General features: G+C 37.6%; 1 protein-coding gene across 4 annotated transcripts in view; it reads right to left on the reverse strand.

Annotated features, from left to right (window-relative positions):
- Positions 1-26,150, reverse strand: part of TP63 (tumor protein p63) — a 202,582-nt gene that overhangs the window by 121,596 nt on the left and 54,836 nt on the right. For all 4 annotated transcript variants that reach the window (XM_016200060.2, XM_087818246.1, XM_087818245.1 and 1 more), the window contains exons 2-3: positions 7,130-7,258; positions 6,196-6,328 (exon numbers count right to left, since the gene is read on the reverse strand). In XM_016200060.2, the coding sequence (XP_016055546.1) occupies positions 6,196-6,328; positions 7,130-7,258 (262 nt within the window). The remainder of the gene's footprint in view (positions 1-6,195; positions 6,329-7,129; positions 7,259-26,150) is intronic.

Genomic DNA, 26,150 nt, shown 5'->3' on the forward strand with positions numbered 1-26,150 from the left:
AATGATAAATATTCTGTTCAATAAAACAGACTATCCCCTGAGTTCTCTAAAATATATTTGACAGTTGAAAATAACAATTATAACATTGTCTTATGGAGTGTTCAATGTGTATAGATGTAATATACATGACAAGTATAACATCGGGGGGAGGGCTATAAAACCAATCTTGTGGTAAGGTTTCTACATTCCATTTGAAGTGGTGAAACACTGACTCTCAATAGACTGTGAAAAATTATGAATATTGCAATCCCCAGAGCAACCAGTAAAAATATGCAGAGATATAGCCAAAACCAAAATAGAACAATTAAAATACTAAAAATAGGCCAAATAATCCATACTGCAGCATAAAATGGAAACAGAAGAGCAATAAATAAATGATTGAAAAAATATCAATAATTACATTAAATGTAAATGATATAAATATATCAATTACTAGGCAGAGATTGCCAAAATGGAAAGAAAACAATCCAACTGTATGTTGTCTAGAAGATACTCACTTCGAATATAATAATAAATATAAGTTAAAAGTAAAAGGATAGAGTAAATATTTACCATGGAAACATTGATCAAAAGAAAGTTAGATTGGTTATACTAATATAAACAACAACAATTAACTTCAGAGCAAACTACATTAACAGGGATAAAGAGAAATGTTATATAATGATAAAAGGATCAATGGAACAAGAAGAAGGAAGAATCTTAAGTAGTATGATACACCTAAAAACAGAGAACTTCAATGTACATGAAACAAAACTGACAGATTTTTGAAAGAAGAGCCACCTCCATAATTAGAGTTGAATACTTCAACACTCTTCTCTCAGTAATCAATAGAACTGGTAGACAGAAAATAAGCAAGGGTATAGAAGAATTGCATAATATCATGTATTAATTAGATCAAATTGACATTTTAGAACATTTCACCCAACAAAACAGAATACAGTCTTTTCAAGTGTCCATGGAACAGTCAGCAAGATAAACTATATTCTTCCTCATGAAACAAACTTTAGCAGATTTAAAACATTTGAAATCATACAAAGTATGTTTTCAGACCATAAAGGAATTAAACTAGAAGTTAGTAATGGAAAGGTAACAAAAAATATTCAAACACTTGGATAGTAAACAACATGCTTCTAAATACATATATGTCAAAGAGAAAGTCTCAAAGGATATTAGAAAATATTTTTAAATGAACAAAAATGAAAATACAACATTTCAAAATTTATGAGATATAGTGAAAGCAGTGTTTAATGGAAAACATAAAAACAAACACTAATATTAGAAGAGAAGAAAGGTCTCAACTCAATAATATAAACTCTAATTCAAGAAACTTGAAAAAGAAGAGAAAAATAAACCCAAAGCAGAAGAAAGAAAATAAGACAAGAAATAATGAAGTTGAAAACAGAAAGACAATAGATTAAAAACACTAAAACCAAAAAGTTGAGCTGGTTCTTTGAAGCTAATAAAATTGGTAAATCTCTAGCAAGACTGATGGTGTAAAACAGAGAAGATACAGGTTACTAATGTCAGGAATGAATCAGAGGATATTACAGATCTCAGAGACATTGAAAGAATAAGGGAAACTCCAAACAACTCTACTTACATAAATTCCAAAACTTTGATAAAATTAACCAATTACTCAAAAACCACAACTTACAAAAACTTACCCAAGATAAACTAGATCCTCTTAATAGTCCAATAACTATTAAAGAAACTGAATTTATAATTAAAGGGCTCCCAAAGAGGAAATATCCAGGCCCAAATTTCACTAGCAAATTTTACCAAACATTTAATAAAAAATAATATCAATCACACATAATTTTTCTCTCAGGATAGAAAGGACACCACACACAAAGCATAAATACAGAAGTCACACTAAGGATCACTAACAGGATTTCCAAGATGAAAATGATCACACATGATAACTATCAATATCATCTCACAATGGTATAAAGGTTTAACCCCCATTTGTTTTAAACTGTAGTTTTCTTCTTATCTGCGTCCACAGCTTTTGTCTATAGAATTCCATTTAGTCTGATCAGTTTAGTTATTATAAGCAATCCTTCAGTGAAGCCTTCATTTCAGCATTTATATGTGTGTGTGCGTGTGTATCTCTATGCTATGCATGTGTGTGTGCTTGTATGTATGCTTTTTTATATTTCTGTGGAAAAGATTTATAGAAATCTTTTTCTAGAAAGGGTAAGTGCTTAAAGTTAAATAAATTAGAATGGGCAAATTGCTCTCTAAATATATTATATCAATTTATACTACCACCAGAAGGGAAAAAAATTATTTCCCTGCTATTTCACGAGCACTGATTATTATTAATCATTTGAATCTTTGCTGAACAGATAGCTGATAAATAATATCATTGTTTCAATTCACAAGTATTTTATTAGAGAGGCTGCACATTTTATAGCTGTTAAATGTCTGTGAATTGCCTACACTCTTTGCCAAAGTGGGGAGGGCTTAATCTCACTCATTAACTTTTAAGTATTATATTATTAGGGTTATTAAGCCTTTGTCATGTGTTGAAAAATTTTTTTAAATTTGTCTTTTTTAAAATATAAATTTTATCTTAGTTAAAATTTTAAATCTGAGCTTTACATTATGGTTTTAAAATAAATTATTTTCATAACAACTACCCAAACTTGGACTACTTTCTACTGTTTTGATCAATTTGGCTCATATTTCACAGTCTGAATAAAAATCACCTCCTCTGTAACATATTAACAGTCTTTCACATGCACAGTAAATTGTTCCTCTTTTATGTACCTTAAAGAATACATACACCTGTATGACTACTTTTCACAAGTAATTTTATACACCCTTGCCTTTATACTATATTACGGTTTCTTCAAGGCTAGAGGTCATGATTTGTTCACCTGTATCATAAAAAAACCAGCACGTAGTAAATGCCAAAGAAATGCTTTTGGCTAGACCTAGTATGTAAAAATAAAATCTTATATAAATCTTGGGCCATATAAGATGCATGGCACTGTGTTAGGAGCTGTGGCATAAGCCATTCCAAATACAAATACACTACTGCTCTTTTGGTAAGTAGAGCTGAGGAGTCTTCACATATATCTGGACTGCTACAGTAAGAATTTACAAAAATGGATAGTGTTGGATAATTACCATTCAAATTCCTAGGGAAAAATTTAATTCGATAAAACAGGGCTTCTATCAAAGTATAAAGAATAAACAAATGCAAAATTAATAATTATGTAGCTTCCAGCAATCATTTCAGGAGAGCGCTGAGGTGTCAACATCGTTATCCACCTCTTGACACATGATAGACACGCTTAGACAGTTTACGAATAATGCAAAGCTGAGATATAAAGTCGTATATCAGACATCAGAATCAAGAGCCAACAAGGGCCTTGCTAATCCAAGGCAGCACATTCTTCAGTGACATTAAAGTCATTCCGATGAGGAAGGCATACACTCTCTACAATCCAAATTTCCTTTGTTAATAATCAGAAAAACGTATCGTGATCCCATTTCATGACTAGATGTTAAGGTGAAGGGCATATCAAAAATCAACACAAACGGGGTGACATTCTCAATGTCAAGATTTCTGTCCTTACCATGACTTGTTGTTTCATGTCTACAGATTCATATTTCTTGCGTAGTAAAAGAATGTTTGGCTGGGGTCCCAATTTTTTTAATATTATATTCAAGGGGAAAGGAATTTATGTGCAGAGTTTTGGAACTATATAGCTATTAACCTATACACAGGAAAGTTAAAAGTATGCTACCAAGTAATGGAATGAAAGAGCTCCACACCAGTGGCAGCAGCTGTCACTTTAGAAGGATGAGGAATCTCAGAGGATCCCAGCTCTTACTCTCCAAACCAGAATACTAGTTTCTACACCCTGAGCAAGTCCACCATTTGGCCACTCCTGTTGCTTGGAACTATTGTTTTTATCTAGTCTCATCTATGTGGCCTTCACATGTGGACGTATATGAGCATATTGGAATAGTTCTAAGACTAAGTTACACCCAGGAGTCATATAGAACTGTAATCTATTAGCAATGTTTCAGTTCTTTGAAAACAAAAATAAGGCAGCCACGGATAGGCAAAATTTTTTACTTTAATCAAGTTCATTCTTACTCTATTTGTATATTTCTTTCAATACAGTTGTTTCTCATTTTCTATTTTTTACTTCAAAAATTCCTGAGGGCCTATATGCCAAACATTGTAACAAATACTGGACATGACAAAATATGGTCCCTGTACCTTTTAAAGACAGAGAAATAAACAACTATAATATTGTGTAATAAATAACATGACTAAAAATATACCTAGGGTTGCTTCAGAGGAATGGGCTCTAATTCTGACTGGTGGAAAACAGTGATACAAAAAGTTTTCCCAGAGAGGGTAGGATAAACTGGGAGTTGAAGGATGGATAGAAATTGACTGGAGAGGAGAAAAAAAATGGGATGTTCTCAAGGAGAAAATCTCTAATAAAACCAAGGAGCAAGAAATAGCATGGCATGTTAAAAATACTTCATTATGTAAAAATATAATAACAGGGACTGTAAATGAAAAGGCTTGATTCTCAATTTTAAACTTTATAACTTCTGCTTGATTTTATGAGTCCAAGAGTCAAAACACAAAATCTCTGGAAACAATATGTGAAGATAGGTTTGCCCAGGAAGGTGCTACCTATCAATTTAAGAGGCAATATTATTTAGCGAATTGGAGGTATTTCTAAGTCACTGTCAAATCAGAATTTATACACATTTATACTCAATAATAATACATTTCAAGGCCTTAAATGTCCTGTCCCTTGAATTTATGTCAGCTTTTTTTCAGTAGCTCAAGGATAACTGAGAACTGTATTCATATTAGAATGGAAGGAGCCAGTGAAGAAGAATATTTTTCCCTTATCAATATAGTGACAAAGCATCCGTGTATTTGCAAAGTTACAACTTTCCATTTTTAAAATTTTTCTTTATCGTTGACAGTATTACAGATGTTCCCCCCTTTTCCCCCCTTTCTCCCTCTCCACCCAGCCTCCTCCCTGCCCCAGACCTTCCCCACACTCTAGTCTGTGTCCATGGGCTATGCTTATATGCATATAAGTTCTTTGGTTAATCTCTGTCCCATTTCCCCACTTCAGCTTCTCCCAATAATAAAATGTACAGTTCATAGCGAAAAGTACACTGTGAAAATTCCTGTAAACTCTTGCACTAGACAGGAAAGGCAAGACACACCAAAACATCTACTTAAGTCTTTCATTTGAACCATTCCTTACTATACAGTAATTTGACACCCCCCCATACCCCAAAAAAGGCAAAGTGTTTCTAAATCTGTCTCTTTAATCACATCAGCAGACACTCTATGACACTCCACCCTCTTTCTAGTTCTTTCCCCCTCCCCATCTTTCTAGAAGTCTTTCTTGTTTGTTTGTTTTTAATTTTTATAGAAAAGCAGCAGGACTTCTATGGTAAATACGTTTCTTTTAAATGTAGGGGGGAAAAAAGAAAGAAAGGAAGGAAGAAAACTCACCAGCATTATGGACTGCACAAATACAAGACATTTTATCTAAACATCTCAGAAAAGTATTTTACTCTCATTAACTTATTATACTCCTTAGCTGTCTGGGAGGTAAGTGGCATGTAAGGTCTCACCATTTTATGGATGAGAAACTGAGGCCTAAGGTCATAAGTGACTCAGTGGTAAAGCCAAAAGAAAGCTTGTTACTCATATTTGTTATCTTCTTTCCCCCTGTTCTATTATTAGGGAATGAAATGTGGGTTCTGAGAGAATTTACTTTATCTTCCTTCATTAAAGAAGGGCAGCTCGGTGAGACAGGCAGCCTGCCACAGTGGAAGGTGCTTTGAACAGAATTCAGGTCTAGACTTTGGTTCTGTCTCCCCGGCAAAACCTTGGGCTGCTACCATCCTCTCTAAATCAAAATAGAGACAAAGAACAATTCAGATAAAGGATGTAAGAAGTTATTTCCAAGTCCCCACACCCATCAGTGTAAACATGTGCATTATGCAGAGTTGAGGCAGGCCCAGAATCCACAAGCTCCTGAATGTCTCTCTCCTGAGCACATTGGCTCACTTTCCAATGGCCTTGCCCATTCAGAGCCACCTGCCTTTTCATAGCCGTGAAAAAGACAGGGGCGACAGAGGTTTGGACAGCATGGCTCACACATTAGAGGAGAGGCACATGCCACTCACCCACATGGGGTCACTCAGGTCCGAGTCTTGCATGCGGATACAATCCATGCTAATCTCAATCTTGTTTGTTGCTCCATTTTCTGATGGTTCATCTACAAAGTTCAGGTCAATGGGCTGAACTGAACATATGGGCCTACCATAAAGAAATAACAAGCAAAAAACAACCAAAAAAAAAGTTTGTTAGGAGTGGAAAGGGACTTAAAGTGCACTCACCTAGTTGGTAACCCTGAGCTCTTTCTGCCTCAAAGTTAGCAAGGCTCAGTAGTTAGAGTCAGAAACCCTAGTTTTAAATCCTGGCTTAATTGTTTACCAGATATGCAATCGCAGGCAGTTCAAACCTAAGCCCTATTTGTAAAACATGAATTATAAATCCTGCCCCCATCAAAGAATTACTGGGTGGAACATCGGAAAGAACAAATGTATCAGAGATAGACTATTTTATTACTCTATCCTTTAGGGCCCCCAGTGCTCTGATATTCTTTCACCTTCCCTTTAATTTACTCATTTATCCAATCCAAATCTTCAGAAGGGAGATAATAACCCTGCTCCCAGCAAGGCATAAATTTAATGTTCTACTTTCTCAGTGGGGTATTTGCATTTTAAGAATAAATAAGAGCCTTTAAGCCAAAGGGACAGACCTTGAATATCAGGGAGTTGTTGGGGAAGTTATTTGGGGTTGGGCAGGAGATCCCTTCTGATCTTCCAAAACTACACCACATTGGAATAATAATGATCTTTTGGTGTTGGAAAATGAATAAATTTCCACTGCATTTTGAACACAGAGATACTATTGGAGAAATAAATGTTTCCAACAAAATTAACTGATTTTAATTGATTTTAGAAATATGTCTTACTAATGCAATATTGTGTCCATTCACATTTATCTATTTATACTAGTTCAATTACAATATTTTTTGGCTGATTTGATACTTACTGTTCCAGAAAATCCCAGATATGCTGGAAAACCTCTGGACTGAGGAATTCACTTGTCTGTGTGCTCTGGGACATGGTGGATCGATAATAACTTTCTTTCCAAGAGAAATGAGCTGGGGTTTCTACAAACCTTAAAAGGACAAAAGTGAAACTAGGATTATAGTTTCTGTATTTATGAGCACAAAATATTTAAATCAAATCATACTTGATTACAAAGAAAAGTCAACTTTCTTCAAAATTATGTAGGCATATAAATTAAGTTTTACAAGTTGCACAACTGTGTTTCTTCAGGTAGTGTCACGGATCTCATTTTGCAATAAAATCAGACAATCATGTCTTCTATCGAAGCTCTTCTTTTTATCTAATAATGTTATTACACCTTCCATTTCTACTATCCAACATCTATGTTCTGCATATTTCAAAAAGAAAATAAACATTCCCTCATTAAGTCTGACAGCAAGTCCGACCTATTATTAAACCCATTTTATAAATGTCTTAACTGATTATCTGCTCATTCAGCCTCCAGCAAGTAAAAAGTAGAATTAGAAAACAGAAGCAAGTTCAGAAACTTAAATTTCACCCTCAGCATAATCACCCCTCTCATAACCACCATCTTAGCATCACGCCCAGGGACAATAAACTCAAGTTTCTGAACCTAGACTTTTTTTCTTAATCACTGGTTACCACTTTGATGTGTGTGTGTGGGTGGCTTTTAATTGGAGCGTGGAATTCTAGTTAGACCAAAGAATAAGCAAACAGCGAATATGTTGTAAATGAACCCTATTTCTGTTTGCTTCATTTGGTTGCTGGACCCTCAAGTTTGCCTTTATGTTAAAAAAAAAGAAAATTAACCTTGATCCCTGTATATGTGAAGGAAAGCATCAGACTTCTCAGGTGATGCTTTTTCCAAATATGCAAGTTATCTGCACAGATCATCTTAGTATGTAGTTCATTGTCATTGTCAGTAGACTAATTTTATCCCAGGATGAAATTAGCTAAGCTGTTAATCATTACTTTTATTGTTACAAAGAATTAAGTAAATAGTATACTAGTATAGTCAATCATTTTAAATTTGCAAATGAATGCTCTGGTCTAGTTTCATAATAGAAGATAACAGCATTGAATTTATTGTTCATGATTTCAAAGCTATATGGAAAAGCACTTTTATTTACTCAAGTCCAACATATATAGAGAGGATCTAATATTTGCCAGGAAGTATAATGGGCACTGGAAATAAAATAAAAAAAGTGAATGAGAGGCTCTCACCCTCTAGAAGATTATGGTGTAGAGGGAAGACAGGAAAACAAACCTCTAATAAATGTAGTAAAAATATATAAATGCAGTAACGGAACAAAGATGAAATATATCACCTCATCTGAGGGGTTAAGAAAAGATCCTTAAATGATGAAGATAAATTAGCAAGGCCAGGTAAGGACTACTGGTATGAGTGAGCAGTCTATGACCATAGCATAAACAAAATACTGAAATAGAAAATAACTTGATTTAAGTAAGACAATTACATGTAACTAAAGGTTGGTATAGTACAAAAATGTGGGGCAGACAATGCTGGAAGATAAAGTTGAAGAGGGTAGTAAAAACTTGTATGCTACATTAAAATAAAGCTTAAATACTTCAATATTTCTCATGAGTATTGAAGAATACTTTTGCAAGGTATTTTTAAATAAACTTTTTATTTTGAGATTACTGTAGGTTTACATGCAGTTATACTAAATACCCTTTATCCAATTTCCCCAAGGGTAACATCTTGCAAAACTACCATGCAATATCAAAACCAGGATATTTACATTGATACAACCCACTGATCTTATTCAGATATTCTTATTTTATTTTATAGAACTAAATATACACAAATGAGCATGTGTATGTATTTATATGTATTTAGTTATATAAGATTTTTTATCACATATGTAGGTTAGTATATCCACCTCTACAGTATTAAAGGATTTGAAGAGTGGGATTGACACTGTCAGAATATGTTTTATATTGATATATCTGAAAGTTGTGTGAAGGACGGATTTAGAGCGAAGCAGTTTATAGGCAAAACAGTTATGTAGGAGGTTGCTGCACCAGTCCAGGTAAGGCAACAGGATCATAGCAGAAGTGGGGATACAGAAGATGGGGGCAAATTCAATTACTAGTGAAAAGGTTAAATCAAATACTGTTTATGTTACTAATGCAGGGAGAAGGAAGAGTTAAAGATGACTTCAAGTTTCCAGCTTTCTTGGACTGAGTGGTTGATGGCTCCATGAACTAAATTAGTGAATGCAGTTGGAAGATCTGGTTGAAAGAGAAAGGAGAGATGATGAGTCCCACCTTAGCATGCTGAGTTGAGGTACCTACAGGATATATAAAAAGTGGAACAGACAGTTGAATAAACTTAAACTCTAGGAAGGTGAGTAGATCAGAAGTTGAGAAGCAGAAATCTTTATCATAAGGTAAAATGAACCCGTGAGAGTGGATATAATGACCTATGCACAGCAGGGACAATGAGGAGAGGAAGGGCCCTATTTGGAGAATCTAAGGACTAACAAGTTTATGAGAAGGCACTGAGAAGTTCATGGATCTTAGAAGCCAAAGGAAAAACATATTTAAAAAGGATCAACACTCTTGAATGTGGCAGAGGCATCCAGGAAGATAAGGCCTGAGAACCATCTACAGGTTTGATCCAAGCTGGTCATTGGAACCCTTGACACTAACACTTTCCATAGATAATGAATGAAAGCCCAAAGTAAACTTTAGTGGTTTGGGAAGTAAATAGGGGTGAAAGGAAAATGTTATTTTGATACATTTGGATGAGAAGAACTTGAATTATACTTAAAAAGGTAAAACAGAAAGGAAGCAGCCAGTAGGGAGAGAGAGAAGTTTAAGATACTGGAAAGAAAGGGAATGGCCTGGAGGATGGTCCTGAAAGAAGAGAATAGGTTGAGATAATAGCCTTGAACTTAAGCCACTAAGCCCTTCATTCCAGGATGAAATAAAGAAGACAAAATTAAGGGTAGATATAAATGTGTTTACAAATATGGAAGTGAAGACATGAATTAGTCAACCCCCAAAGTGCAAATGAACTCTCTATGAATTGTAATGTACGTGGACACACAAGTACATCCAAAAACCTAAACACTACAATTGGGAGCCTGATAGCCAGGTGAGCACTAGAATGTCAACACGTTTTCCCTCTAGTTTCTCTCTGACTCCTATAACACCTTTCCTGTACTTTGGATGCCACCACTAACCAGTTGGAAAACCCTGGACAAACCTCCAACTCCAGGAACTTTAGCTTCCTTGACTGTGACCTCTGCTCTGCAGACTCTTAAGAGCTACCCAATCCTCAGAGCTCTCCTCCCACAAAGTATATCCTGGCCCCTTATTTGAAATATAGCCTTTTTTCTTTAAACTGTCTGCATCTTTAGCTACATCTCATCAATGCTAGGTTATCTTATTTTGGTTGTATAACAACTGATGTATTATAGAGGATTTTAACAAATTTGAGGGCAAAGCTCACGTCTCATTTTTACATTTCTTACAGTTTGATAGTTCCTGGAAGTTAGAGTAAAAGGAACATTGGTTTTGGAGTGAGACAGACTTGAGTTCAAATCCTAGCTCTACTACTAACATACCGTGAGGCCATGCCCAGTTACTTATCCTTTTCGTACCTTACTTGTTTTTCAACTATGCTTCCTTCGTACAGTGGTTGAGAGGTTTACTTGAAATAAGGTGCCTAGTAGTCAATATATTGGTCCTATTTGTATCAAGTACTATATAATTTGTATCCAGAGAATACTTACTAAACTAAGCTCAACTAATGAAATAGAACATCTGAAAGTTCTGTTAAAGATTTAAAAGTGTCACACAAAATAAATTAATTATATTAAATTGGAATTATCCTTCATTTCTCTCCAGTTCAGATCATTCTTCCTCTATCTGTGTCCTTGGATGAAACAAATGACCTCTCACTTTTTTTTTAGATGAACTTTGTCTCAGGCCTGCTACATTAAGTTGGGCCACTTTCCCTCTCAGGGATTCAAGTTTCAAGGGGGGGTTATTATAAAAGGTGGAGGTGGAGTTTGGTACAGCTCAATGGTTTTCATATTGTGTTTCACAAAACCGTAGGGTTCCCAATGCCTCTGTGTTCACCAGATGTAGACAAATGGCAATACTGGTAGGACTCCAAACACCCCTCCTTCTTAATACCATGAAGTTTGGCTTTTGCTTGTCTCAGGGTTCTGAGCAAGATTTCATTTGTGAAAGGATTTTGTTAAAAATAAAAAAAATCAATGGTCTAGGTTAGGGGATCTTCAAAGTCTCTTCTTTGCAAACTCAGCTTGTATTCTCATTTTCTGAATAAATATGTAAAACATTATTGGGAGAAAGGAAGGAAAGAAATCAGCTGATGCCATAGGGCAGGAAGAGTGAGATAAATCCTACCTACCTTCTAAAGCTTTGCCTTTGGGGGAATCTCAGTATCAATTTACCCACAGGACAATCACTCTGTTCACATGATTTGTCAAACCAGTCATACCCAATATAATAGGAAGCCTGAAGTCAATTTTTTTCAGCTTTTTTTCCCTAGATTAACTATCCTACAGTTTTTGTATTAACTCAGAAAAAAAAAAAATCCCCCAAACAATAACAACCTTATTCTTTGTAGAAATTACCTGAAAACACAAAGGAGCATCTGCTAACAGTTTGCATACCCTCTCGCTTTTCCTGCTCTGCCCTAAAAGTCATCACTCAAGTTTGCCTTACATGTAATTTCTTTCAGCACTCCTGAAATATCTCCAAATCTCTCAAATTTCAGAATTCAAAACAACCTTAGCTTTATAGTTGGATTTTAGAATTAATAGATTTCAGAGATCATTGACTTAGTTCTTCTTATTTAAGAGATAAAAATGCTGAAATCTAAACATAACTGGTCCACTCTAGCTACACTTTATTCAACATAGGTCTTTATACATAGTCCTATATGAATAGATTTGTGTACCAGACAGTAGTTCCCATTATGAATTATCCAACTTATGGTCTATTGTAGCAGTTTCCAGATTTATCATTTTCTGGATACTTAGAGCCTCCTTACTTCCTTTTAGAACACCCAAACTTATAAAAGTTATAAAACTAGAAATATACTTGATTCTATATAAAACCCCATAATCCATTTAACCAAATAAAACAATATTTAGCAGTGATGTAGACCAGAAGCTCATTGACTGCTCTTAGATTTCCTTACTCAATGATCCCCTCGACCGGGGCAGTTGTTCTACTAGAGAGAGAATATGCCACCAGGAATCTCCATGTGAGCACACTGGTGGGGCCCCCTCATCAAGTGTGCTTACAGTTGGGAAGATGGGCTCACACAGGAATCTAAGCTTTTAAAGACCTTATAGAATGTCAAAGTTGGCTGTGCCTTTAGAGACTGTCTAGTCTTGCTCCCTTTATTTCACAGGAAAAAGAGATGTAGACCTAAAGAACTTACCCTAGATCCATTATTGTGCTGAGTATTGGATAATGAAAGCAGATTTCAATTTTTCAAGCCAGTTGTTAAACACAATCATCATTATAATTTGTTATTGTAAAGTATTAAAATCAAATTAAATTATATTAAAAAAAGAAAAGAAATACTTAAAACTGATGGCTTCCTAGTTATTTTTCTATTACCTGTTTTTGAAAGCCATTTTAAAAAAAACAGAATAAAATTGCTCAGATTAAAAAAATTAATAAAATTCTTTCTGTAAATTTATTTCAATGAAAGGTCTATGTAAAAAGAATTCAACAATACATATATTGAGTACTTATTAGGTGAAAGGCTATATGGGCAATTTTGTGATGTATGAGACATTGTTTTTCTGAAAGTTTTTCAAGTTTAGTCCTAGGAATAAAACATCTTCAATGTTTGCCTAATTTTTACCTTTTGTCATAACCTTTTACTTTCCAACTCTTAATTTCCCACTGGACTGCGACCTTCTTAAGGTCAGGAAAGCCAGTGTAGGTCATGCATTTCCATGTGTGCTCTATTTGCCTGGTGAGTGGCAGGAAAGAACTGCCATTGACTGTGACAAGATTTCATTTCACAGGGTCTGCTTTTCCAGTTTACATAGGACAGTCCTTAGGCTCAGAGAGAATAAGGAAGTTGTTCTATGTCACTCAGCTAGTAAGTGATAGATCTGGGGTTTAAAGTTAAGACTGTATGGCTTCAAAAGTTATGCTTTATTAAATTACACATATGACTTCTAATTTTTATGCATCATAAAAGTTGGGCAATGTGAAGTATTCATAGTTGGGATAACTTTTTTTTCCCCCTGTAAAAAGATGGTATATCTTACTAATTCTGTTTTATCACAAGACTTATCCTTTCTCCTCAAAAATAAGCAAGGAAATGGCTTGAGGAAGCTGTTACCACTCATTGAATGATATTACAGAATATCTGACCTTTCAGCATATTCTCAATGTTGCCATAAGTAGCTGACACTCAAATGTGGTGTTAGACAAAACAGCTGAAGTCACTATTGCTCTCCAAGGGGATTACATCAATCAGACACTCTGGGAATGTTCCCAGTTCCCAGATGAAAGTGGTTAAAACTCTGAACATGGCTGCTGCTTCTATCTTTCCTTCCCTCCTTCCCTACTTCCCTCCTTCCCTCCTTCCCTCCTTCCTTCCCTCCTTCCTTCCCTCCTTCCTTCCTTCCTTCCTTCCTTCCTTCCTTCCTTCCTTCCTTCCTTCCTTCCTTCCTTCCTTCCTTCCTTCCTTCTCTCAATCCATCACATTATTGCTTAAGCCTGTATTACCAACCTCTCTGGATCTTCCCCAGAACAAGTCTTCTTGTTGGCCTCAGGCACATTCTAAATCACACAATTCCTTTTATATTTTTATTTCAGAAACATTCCCACACTTTCAGTTTACTCTGCTATTATTATAACCATTGTCATTATTAACTGTCATGCTTAGTTTTAAGGATGCCAAAGAGCACCTTGATGCCTTTTAGTAAATTGCCTCCTTATTGCACCCAACAGTGCCCAAGAGCCCTGGAGGAGGAAATTTATTCATATGCTTGAGATAATCCACCCCCCTCCCCAGAAAGTCACTCATATAATCTAAATCAGGCCCATTAACAACTTTCTTTTGTTGGATGAAATTTTTTTCTTTCCCACTTCATGATGAAAATGACCAGTTTGCTCCTTCGCTCTGTTCACCCCAAAGTCAAACCCATGCTCCAGCTCCTTGGCAAACAAAACTTAAAAGGGTAAAATGCATTTAAAGTATGACTTATGCCTTAAAATTTTCAATTTGCCACAATTTGAACAAAAAAGTTTCTTAATCAAAGAATTATTTTTGTATAATTTTACTGAACTGATAAAATGAATCCTTAAGAAAAATATCTTTCTTTTGTATCTTTCAACATCCATTTCTCTTCCATTCCACCATAGTTAGTTGACATCTCTTTTATTTTCAGAAGCCTTTTCTCTTCTCACTTCCACCTGTCTTAAGACCTAATAGCCCACAGCTTGCTCCTTCCATTACCCTTTACTCTGCAACCCAAACCCAAAGTTCTCTCATCAAAGTTCTGTACATCTAGCAACAACTCATCAGTTGTTAATTCTGAGGAAGTGAACCTTTTCTCTCTCTCAGGTACCAAAACCTCTAAGTCTCATATCATGAGCCCCACCCTCTATCCTAACCAATTTTGCCTTAGTAAATTTTTTTTTTCCAGAATGAAATCTAACACATGTTAAGCGATAGTATATAGCAGTGATGTCTTATATTTAATCAATAGAGCATAAGAATGTATTTATTAAGCAACACATTTGTGGACATCATTGTGAAAAAAATCAGGAGAAAAACAGAGAAACCCTTCCACCTCATCTTCTATGCACTCCTTCTATATATTTTTAGATCACTTACTTGATAATATATTGTGTATTTACTTGTCTATTGTCAGTTTCGGACACCAAAATGTAAACTCAATGGGAACAGATTGTCTTGTTCACTGTTGCATTGTCAGGACCTAGAACATCACCTGGAAGTACTCCATAATGCTTGTGAATAAAGAATGAGGGCATGGGGGAGTTCACTGACTGGAATCCTCCTATGTGTATTTAACAGTATCCCTCTCCTAGCCTCCAAAATAATTCCTAGCACTTCAGTGTTAGTTATTGCCTCAGTTCCACTTAAGAGATGCGGAAGAAATTATAGTTATGAATGATTAAGAAACTTCCGCATTATAGCCTCTTGAAGACAAAAATTTATATGACTATATCTTTCCATTCCTATAAATAACAATATTCCTGACATCATAATGGGGCATTCAGAAACATTTGTTGAATGAATGACCTTAGTTCACGCAGACTAGCAGGGTTAGCATAATGATACAGGTTACTTTGGTTCCCAAATCTTTATTTTTTCTGATAGATTACAAGGTTTTCTGTGAGGAAGAAAGTGGATACTTTGCAATAACAAAAGAGAAAAATTTCTAAAACCAAGCACAAGGACAAAGAGACAGATATCCCTCAGAAGCTCCTGAGGACCTAGATATGATGACACAACCTAATAAATAAGGTTCTCAATGGTGGTCCTCAGTCATTAAGAGAAGTTTACATGGCACACACTATTTGGCTTAAAAAAAACCCAGCAGCCCAGCCAGGCATGGCTCAGCGGTTGAGCGTCGACCTAGGATCCAGGCGATCAGGGTTCGATTCCCGGTCAGGGCACATGCCCAGGTTGCATGCTGCCGCTGATCAATGACTCTCTCATCATTAATGTTTCTCTCTCTCTCTCTCTCTCCCTCTCCTTTCCTCTCTCTGAAATCAATAAAGATATATTAAAAAAAAGACAACAAACAAACAAAAAAAAAACCCAGCAAAGTATGCCTTATTTTCAGAAATATCTATATTTCAATATAAAAATAAAAATACAATGATATTTATAGATTTTATGTGTATGTAGAAAACTCAACTACTCAAAATGACCTATTTCCTAGATCCCTGGTAGATGAGTCTTGTTATTACTAGGTCACAATGGCACTTTTTATTCCTTTCTGGTCAGGATCACTTATCATCTTATAGCATAGTTTCTGATTCATAGTTTCTACTAAAGTGTTTGGTTCTTAGAAATAAGAACTTCATTATTTCAGTTTCTGGCCTTTGTGGCTTCATAGTCCAGCATAGTACCCAGCATCAAGTGGGTGTCAAGTAAGTGCTGGTTGAAGGAAATGTGTGGAGAATAGAGTAGAAATAACAATGCCATTACCTATATATAGCAGAAACAACAGTTAACCTTTCATTGCTTCTGTGAACAAGGTTCTCTGGCACGTGTCTGGTGTGTATTAATTTTCAAAAGCTCCTATGATGTCTGGTATCAACATTATCCCACTTTACAGATAAGAACACTGGAGCCTAGTGGAGATTTACTGCCTCATGATCACATGGCAATGGGCTAGATGGTGAGTCTGGGGTCTTAAGGATTTGGCTTCAGAGTCTCTCTTTCTCTTTTTTTTTTCCAACTATGAGAGAACACTTATTTATAAAATCACAGAGGTGGAAGAAGTAATTCATGAGAGAAACAGGCTTAGGAAACAAGTTATAGTGGCAAAGGAAGGGCCCTTGAAGCTTGGGAGTGAAGAAGCTAATGGTAACGTGCTTGGGGAGGCGGGTAAGGGAAGGGGAAGGGGAAATGGAAAGGGAAGGAAAAGGGAAAGGGAAAGGGAAAGGGAAAAGGGAAAGGGAAAAGGGAAAGGGAAAAGGGAAAGGGAAAAGGGAAAGGGAAAAGGGAAAGGGAAAAGGGAAAGGTTTGGGCTGGTGTGCTCCAGGAAGGGGTGAGGGAGAGCCCAGGAGCCAGCTTCAGTGTATCTTGTTTATTATTTACAAAGTTAATGACTTCAAGCAAGTTATTCACCCTCTCTAAGTCTTAATTTCCAAATCTGTAACAGAGAAAGAGAGAATAGTACCTATCACAGGCGAAGAGGGAAGAACTTGGATCCTTAACAGAGGTTACCACTTCCTAGCAAGGGACAGGGGGGTTCACACTTTAAAGCTCAACAGAATCACCTGGCCCACATTTGGGAACTACAGTCCCTGCTCCTACCCCCTAAGAGGTTCTGCTTCAGATGGTCTGGAGTGAGCCCCAGGAATTGGCACTTTAAAGAAGCTGCATGTGAAAACACATGGCTTTGGGATTCACCTAAATTTAATACCTTTGGAGTTTTTACCAAAAATAGAGCACCTTGATAAATCTGATTTCACCCCCAAATATCCAGCTTTCAAATAGGCAGGGTATTATCACCATCTTGTTCAGTAACATGTCTTTTTATCACTTGATTAGAACAGTAAAAATGGTGTAACAATTACAGTTAACATTATATAACACATAGTACATGCTAGGCATTGTTTTAAACACATTATGGATATGAATTCATTTATTCCAACCCAGGACCCATGATAAAGTCAACACAGAGAATGTAAGTAATTCCCACTAAGTGAGGATAGCAAACCCTGCAGGCTGGCTCCAGAGCCTCTGCTCCCATTACACTGAGCGGACTCTCCCAGGGACAGAGTCAGAGCCCTGGTTTATGGGTGATCCTGGGCAAGTCCCTGCCCCTCTCAGATTCAAGTTCATTCATTCTGAAGTGAGGAGACTGACTCCGATGATCTCTAAGGCTCTCCTGTCCAAAGAGTCTACCTCATTTTACAGGAGACTTTTGGCCTTGCTATCTATCTGTGGACTAAAGCCTTAGAATTGCTGGCATAAGGCACAAAACCTCTTCTAGAACTGCCCATTATTATTTTTTCGTTACCTGCTAGTTCAAAAAACTTCCCTGAGTCATTTGTCCTTTGCCATTTCTTCTTGCTGTAGAAACCAACTGCACTTCAGCCTGGAGGCAGATCTTGTCTCCGCAGATTTCCCCCGTGCCCCGCTGTCTGTGTTTAATCAAGCTTCCGGGCGTGCCTCCACCTGAGGCTGCGTGAACCTCGCAACACTCCCCAAAAAGCCCACCAGCCTCTAGGCCCTCCTTTCCCACTCTCCTCTTGAGCAGGGGCACTCTTCTGACCTAATTCATCCTCAGTCACACTTCTCCAAACTGCTCTTCTTACCTCTTCATGTGCCTGTTACTGTCCCACCCCAGGCTTGAACTCTCTCGAGCTTCTTGTAGCCTCTTATTTCTCAAACCTGGCTACACATTAGATTACCTGGGATGTTTAACATACAGATGACTAGGCACTTCCTCAAACCAATGAAATCAGGTTTGGAAGGGTGAAATCTGGGCAGGAGCGTTATTTAGAAGTTTTGCGAGAGATCTAATGAGTGGCATGGCCAAGAATCCTTGCCTAGCTTTGATTCGCAGGTGGGAAGGATGAGCAGATTGGAATCACCTGGGCAGCTGGGCACCCCTTCCTCGCAGCGAGGGGTGCCTGGGCGTGGGAAGCAGGCAAGGAGATGCCTTCCAGGTGGTTTGGTGAAGCCTCTTTATGAAACCAAGTTCCAGCTGAACTTCGAAAGCAAGATGGGTCACTATACTCTCCTGCCACTCATCAGCAGCACAACCCAAGGCATCCTGCACCAAGTTATTATTTTGAAAAACGCAGAGCAATGCAGAGGAAAAGCACTTGATAGTAAGATCCATATTCTTTCTCTCTGTCTGAACTAACTGGCTAGGTGACTTTGGGGGAATCCCTCTTCCTCTAAGGCTTCACTTTCCCCTGCGAGTAAAAGGAGGTTATTGGATTACTAGATAATCACTAAGCTTCCTTCCTATTTCATTATTCTACTATTTTAAGGCCTTAAAAGTGTTGTTCCTCCACAATTACCCAACCAGGCCCAGTTCTTTCCACATTCAGCTGCCAGCAGACAATGCACCTAGGCAGACCCGCTACTGACCCCTGGTGAAGACTGCCCATTGCAAGCCAGTGCCAGGGCTGCAAAGACTTCTTCAAACTCGCCCACTGTACCAAGGTCTATCGCTGCCCAAACTTCAGTTTAGGCCACTGCATCTGCACAAAGATCTCTGTCAGTGCCTGGGATAGCAACCCTACCTGACAGCAAACACCTGCACCTCTGGGTGTCCCGCATCCTGCAGGGAGGCTGCCTTTCTGAACAGGCTCAGAGGGATGAACCTTGTTTATGGACAGGCCCTCTGCTCTCACCACTCCAGCTGTCCAGTGATGCTCAGGAAGTGGGTACAGTGTGGCCCTAGGGCTCTTTTTTTTTTTTTGCTTGCTTTCTTTGTCTTATTGTGAGATGGCCGAGCATGTTAGCAGGTGTATCGAAGTGCAGTGGTAGCCAGAGCTTCGCCCTTTCCCCTCTAGCCAGCGCCCAGCCCTTTAACTTAGGAGATGCACTATCTAAAGGTCGGAGAGAGGATGATCTCTAAAGCCACTCACAATGATATTCTTTCTAGGGACTGTGTGTAAATGTGTGTGTCAAACATAATTAAAATATACTTAAGCTAATAATAATCATGACAAAAATAAAGGCAGTATTTGACAGGATAAAAAATTAAAACCAGGAAAGTTCATGAGTTTTGACCTGCCCTCTGCTGGCCTAGATTCTCTCTTTTGGCCCTAGTTTTTCAACTTTTGAATCCAAGGACAGAGGAAGGAGAAAAAGGAAAGAATAAAAACAATATTAGCAAGGCTATTTGCATCAATCTACAAAGCCCAGTGCTTTAAGTCAGAGGTGGCAAGGAGAAAGAAAACCTTTGTGGGTTGAACTTGCTGGGGGAGGGGGTTTGGGGAAGGGTTTGGTGGAGGAGAGATCAATAGAGTATAATGTGCCTGAAAACAGGAGGGAAGAGTAAAGTAGGAAAATGTGTTATACAAGATTATGAACTGGGTCTTCTGTAATATCCTTCTCGGGCTCTAAGGTTATTTATGCAGCATTCTCAGGTTTATTTTTCCCTATAAATATTTTATTCCAAAATAAACATAACATCACTCCTATCCCAGGACTCTGTGTCCCCGTCTTCAGTCCTGGCTCTCTGGTCACTGTAAAGTTGTCCCTGGGAATTCCCTGCAGATGCTTGGTAGTCCATGTTTTTTTTTCAATCTGCGTTCCCTGTCCTTCAGAGCCTCCCCTTATGTTGCTACATGTCTTTAACAATTTTTAATTTTAGCTTGCTGGAGCCTGAGCAAGCCAGCAGGTTACATAGCAGGCTTTCTCCTTTGCCACATTAACACATTTCTTAATTTATTCCTTGCATATAATATGTTCCCAATTACTACGAATTCATTGCCTTTCTAAGTTTAGGGTAAAAAGTGACTTTGGGAGGCTGGATTTGATTTCAGGCTGAAATAAAATTTTACAAAGGAAGAAAACTGCTACAAAGGAAGGAGCTTAACCAGCGCAGAACAGATATCCTCAGGAATCGTTCCCAGATTTTACAGAAGCGAGAAACAGTTTAGAGATTGGACAAGTGTGGTTACTTTTATTTAGTGAGACCAACCTCATTTAAACAGGATGTTTGTAACTCTGATTTTGGATAGTCTCTGTGACCTGCAGACCTATGAGGTCATGTTATTAAGCATATTGCACTTAGAAAACTTCAAATTCAGTTTATTTGTATTTAAAATGCTATAGTTATAGCTGTATTAAAAATAGTGTAGCTGTTTCATGAAAGGAAGTATTAGTCTATAAAAGAGAGGTATCTAATACAATAAAAGAACATAAAGGTCCATAAGAGGAGCATTGAGCACTGAGTACGAAGGTCAATTTTGGAATCCTGGTTTTGCCACACCACAGCTCTTTGACCTTGAGCAAGTGACTTAATTAAGCCTTTTAAACCTAGGTTTCCTCATTTAGAGAACAGGCATGCAAATACCTAGTGCATTATGTTTCTGTAAAAGTAAAGCATCTAGTACAGTACCTGGCAGGTACTCAGTAGAAGGTAGGAAATGGTTATAACCATTCTAAACTGTGGTGTAAAGTTAAAACCTCAGACCTCTGGGAATGATGAGGCACAGGAGTTACAATGAGGAGCATGGTTCACTTCCTGGGAGCCCCAGTATTTAAGGAGCCTTAGAGTCAATTCTCAGACAATTGTATGGTCTCTTGATTTTTTTAACAAAAGAAAAACAAACCAAGTCACTGCACAGAAATTTATACAGTGATAAATCTCCACTATTCCACACTAAAATTCATAATGGTTTATATATACTACCCAAATTCTTTGCATGGCTGACTGCTTTAATTTTCAGCATCAGATTTACATACCATGGTGGTTAGACCCCCAAACCACCACAGAGATAGTCTCAGAGGCAGTACTTTGACCTTATTAGGGATATAAGTCATTTACCATCAATGGTAATATTAAATTGCAATAATTATTGCTAACATGTACACACCTATTAGGTCTTTATGTTGATCAAGGAATATTCTCTAGAATAATGAAAGTAGCTCATTCACAGAGAGACATAATATATCCTCTCTAATAACTTCTAGTTGACCATATCATGCCCTACCTGGTCCACATTTTAGAGTAAAAGGTAATTGCAGTGGGGGGCGGGGTGGGGGAAGCACAATCTCAAAACAAATGCCACAGTCAAACTTTATTTCTCACTCACACAAAGTCTTACAAGGATCTTCGCTTTCAGACAGTTCTCCTGAGCAGCTTTTCTACAAGTGGTGACTCAGAGATCTAGAATCCTTCCATCTATTGCTGGGTCTATCCTCTAGGGCTCAAAACTGCCTCTAGGTCCTCTCTATCCAGCCTATAAGCAAAGAGAGGAGGGGAGGAAGAAAGAAAGAAATGTATGGCAATCTTAGAAGTAGCACACAGCACCCTTGCCTGGAGTGCATTGGTTAAAACCAAGCTATATGGCCATGTCAAACTTAAATGGAAGTTGAAAAATATAGTCAATTGTTCCCAGAAGAAAATAAATCACTTTGCTGAACACATATTGAAAATTCCTTTTTGGATTATTTTTATTTTTATTTTTTTACTTTTTCTTGGGTCCTGGCCAGGTAGCTCAGTTGGTTAGACTATTGTCCCGGTATGCCAAGGTTGTGGGTTCAATCCCCAGTCAGGGCACATATAAGAATCAACCAGTGGATGTACAAATAAGAGGAACAACAAATATCGATGTCTGGCTGTCTGGCTGTCTCTTTCTCCCCCCTTCCTCTCTTTCTCTAAAATAAACAAATAAATAAATGCCTTTTATATAAGTGTGTGTGTACACACACAGGTGTATGTGTGTAAAAGTGACTCATCAATCCTGGGAAGCATGCTGCATGAAACCTTTGGCATTTTTTACCCCTTCATACTCCCTCCTAAGAAACCAGAGACCTCCCATTTTCTTTTTTACTTTTTTTTAAATCCTCACCCAAGGATATGTTTCTATTGATTTTTAGAGAGAGAGGAAGGGGGGAGAGGGAGAAAAAAAAATTGATGTGAGAAACATCTATCAGTTGCCTCCCTAATGCTCCAACCAACTGAGCCACCAGGCCATGGCCAGAGACCTCTCATTTTTGAGAGTAGAATACTTTGAAATGATGTAAGGATGACCCCCAACCAAGGGAAATCTATCCAAGTCTGTGGTAAACACCAACTGGAGAAAAACTCTTGAAAGACAGGTCTTTCAGATCAAGAAGAAGTTACTCAAACTAAAGTGGAAAGGGAACTTTTCAGGATTTCCAGGCACTTGACTATAAATGCACACCTTATCAAACCTCTGGCAAAACAGGAATTTTTCTCTGTACTTATCCTTTGCGTGTTGATATCTTGGCATTTTTCTCCGATAAAATCTGTGGCTTGGGCAATAGTCTGTCCTATCAAAAGGGACCAGAGTTGAAACCTAATCTCTTTGCATATGTCTCTGTAAACTTTGATGACAAGCACCAGGGTTAGGAGAGAACACTGGGAACATGACCACCTTTCAAAATGTCACAGCAGGAAAAAGATGACCCCAGAACTTGAAGGGAGGACACTTAGAAATTTAATAAAGCTTTTCCACATTCCATCTTATGAGGGTCTTTTGCTGTCATATATCACACACATCCACATACAAACACATATACATATATAATTTAATTTACATGGTATCTTTAATTTGCCTACAGGTAACAACTATGCGATTAGTATCAATGAAAAGTCTATGTAAACTAGAGAGTTAGACATCCGACTTTACCCAAATTGCATTTTGGTTTCAGATGTGTTAAGCAAAAATGAGAACTATTAAAAGCATACTTTGAAAAGAATGAAGACCAGGCTTTAACCACTCTTTACACAGTGGACAAAAACTTTTCATTTGATCAGATATTTCCTAGTTAGTCATCCTAATGTTCTCTTAAAAGACTTAGAAATTGATGTGTACTTATTATATTATTATTGGTTTGTCTATTAATATAATATGCAATTGTAAATGTTATGATATCATCAAATGCAGTTATGAAAAGGGATATAAAATTTTTCTAGAAAATATACACCTAATATACTAGAAATTTATTAATTGGCTCAGCCAATTAGTTCTAGATGTGAAATTGAAATTTAATTGTTCAACTATGGTATTTATAAGAGAGTGTTTTTTTGAAAGAAATTTTTTTTGGTAATCCTTACCTGAGGATATTTTTTCCATTGATTTTTAGAGAGAGTGAAAGAATGAGGGAGGGAGAGAGAAAGTGAGAGACATTGATGTGAGAGAGACACGTTGATTGGTTGCCTCCCGAACATGCCCAGACCAGGGATTGAGCCTGCAACCCAGGAATCAAACCCGAGACCCTTTGGGATGGAGGCTGATGCTCTGACCACCGAGCAACACTGACCAGGGCTGATTTTGTTGTTTTATGGCAGCCTTTAGTTTCTGGTTCCTTTTAAGCCAGTCAGAGAGAAACAAGTATATCACATGATCTCACTCATATGTGGAATCTAATGAACAGAATAAACTGATGAAGAAAATAGATCCAGAGACACAGAAGCATGGAACAGAGTGACAAGTCTCAGAGGGAAGGTCGGGTTAAGTGGGTGGGTGGGAAGAGATTAATCAAAGAATTTATATGAATATATGCATAACCAGTGGACACAGACAATAGGATGAAGGACTGGGGAGGGGGAGGGGTGGATCTGGGGTAGAAGGGGCCAGTGGGGGAAAAAGGGGGACATCTGTAATACTTTTAACATTAAAGATAACTTTTAAAAAATTTTCTGGTCCCTTTAAAATTCAGAGGACATAAATAAGAGAGATGTGAAGCTTGACCCTGAAGTTGCAGCTGATCAGTCCACTGAGGGTGGAGCATATTTACAACTGCCCCCTACCGGTTGGGATAAGATAAACTCATTACAAATAAAGTAGACTCATCTAAGGAAAATGAGATATTTATCTAGCTACTCAAGGACTAAATGAAATTACCAAAGGCTAGTCTTCTGTTGTGCTCAAAACCAGATGCTCATGTGTGGATTGTTTACTCAAGTGCTGATAACCAAGCTCTTCCCCACTTGTTAAAACAAGTTTGCAGTGTGTTCGTTCAGCAAACATTTCCTGAGTACCTATTAGGTGCAGTGCAGTGCGTTAAGTGCCAGAACTACAGAGAATAAATAAAATGTCACGAGAGCCCAAGGAAGGGGTGGAGATGGAAACGGAGTGGCCTCAAACCCATATTAAGAGCTAGGTTTGTGCATTTCAGTATATATCGGACCCTTAAGCCAAATAATCAGGAACTCCAATCCTGACCTCTATCCCTATGCTATGGTGATCTGAAGAATTCTCTTCCTTAGAGCTATAATATGTGGCAGTAAAGGAGCCCCTGGTGCTTCCAAGTTCATACAAAGACCTGGCTGTCACTTCACATCTCATATCTTCAATGGCTCCCAATCAAGTTCAAAGTACAAACTCAATGATTTGGCTTTGAAGATGTGTGGAGATCAACCTTAATATCACCGCATAATAAAATATAATACATGTCTTAGTCTTAACTTCTAAAATAGTTCTTGCATTTTATGGCCTCTCTGTCATAAAATTGCTACTCTTCCTGTCAATCACATTTGTTCACTAATCAACAACCTAGCTAATCTTTACATCTCACCTCAAATATAATTCTTCAGAAATGTGTCTTACCCATTCTGAGTCAAAATAAATCTGCCTTCATGCTTCGGTGGCAAATGGCTAGCTCTTAATGAATTTTACCTTGTGCAATAGTTTGTGGCTTACATGTCAGTCTGTCTTCATTCTTTGTAACTGGAGAGAGGGGCGATGTATTACTGTATCTCAATATCTACCATTGTGCCCATTATAGAATTTTTGCAAGTATGTGCTCAGTAAGTGCCCACTAACTTGAATTGCTCTGTGTTTTCCATGTCTAGGTTGGGCACTGAAACTCTCCAGAAGACGGAAGACCCAGGCTCTGCCCACAAGCTAGCTACTTTCTCCTTTGGGGCCCACAGTCTATCTCCACTTTGAGCCTTCACATTCTCGCTCTTTCTCTGTCCATCCACCAACATCCAGACCAACAGCCCCCATTACGGGAGCTCCCTCCATCCACCTGCCCCCTCCTATTCTTTATTTAAGCCTAAGGGTCACAAATTCAAATGTCTGTCTGTGAGGGGCATATCATGTAAACGCAAGGATCCAGATGCTGTAATAAGATGGAGTTGAGCCCAACTGGAGCAATATGCCTTTATGAAGTCAACCGGGTTATTATTTGTTAATTGCCAGACAAGCAATACCGTTTGTATTATAACACAGTTATAATACTACCACTTCAACACAATGCAACATGCCCCTCTGATAATCCACTAAACGCCACTTTCTGTATCTTTGTTTTATTGTTTTTTTTCCACCAGAAGTGCCTCCATTTATCTTCAAGGCCTAGAGCCATTGTTACTTCCCTCTGGAAACTCTTCTAATCCTTGTAGGTGGAATTTGTATTTTTCTCATATTCCCGTTGTACCTTTTCAACAACTTTAGCATTCCACTCAGCAGAGCTTACCTTGCACTAGTCCTATTAGCATATATGAAGTAGCCTTTTCTTAGCTATGTTGTCATCCTGTTTCACTCAGCACAGTGTCTTGTGCACATAAATTCCCCTC

Source organism: Miniopterus natalensis, chromosome 6 (assembly GCF_054644295.1).
Source record: "Miniopterus natalensis isolate mMinNat1 chromosome 6, mMinNat1.hap1, whole genome shotgun sequence".
Lineage (NCBI taxonomy): Eukaryota > Metazoa > Chordata > Mammalia > Chiroptera > Miniopteridae > Miniopterus > Miniopterus natalensis.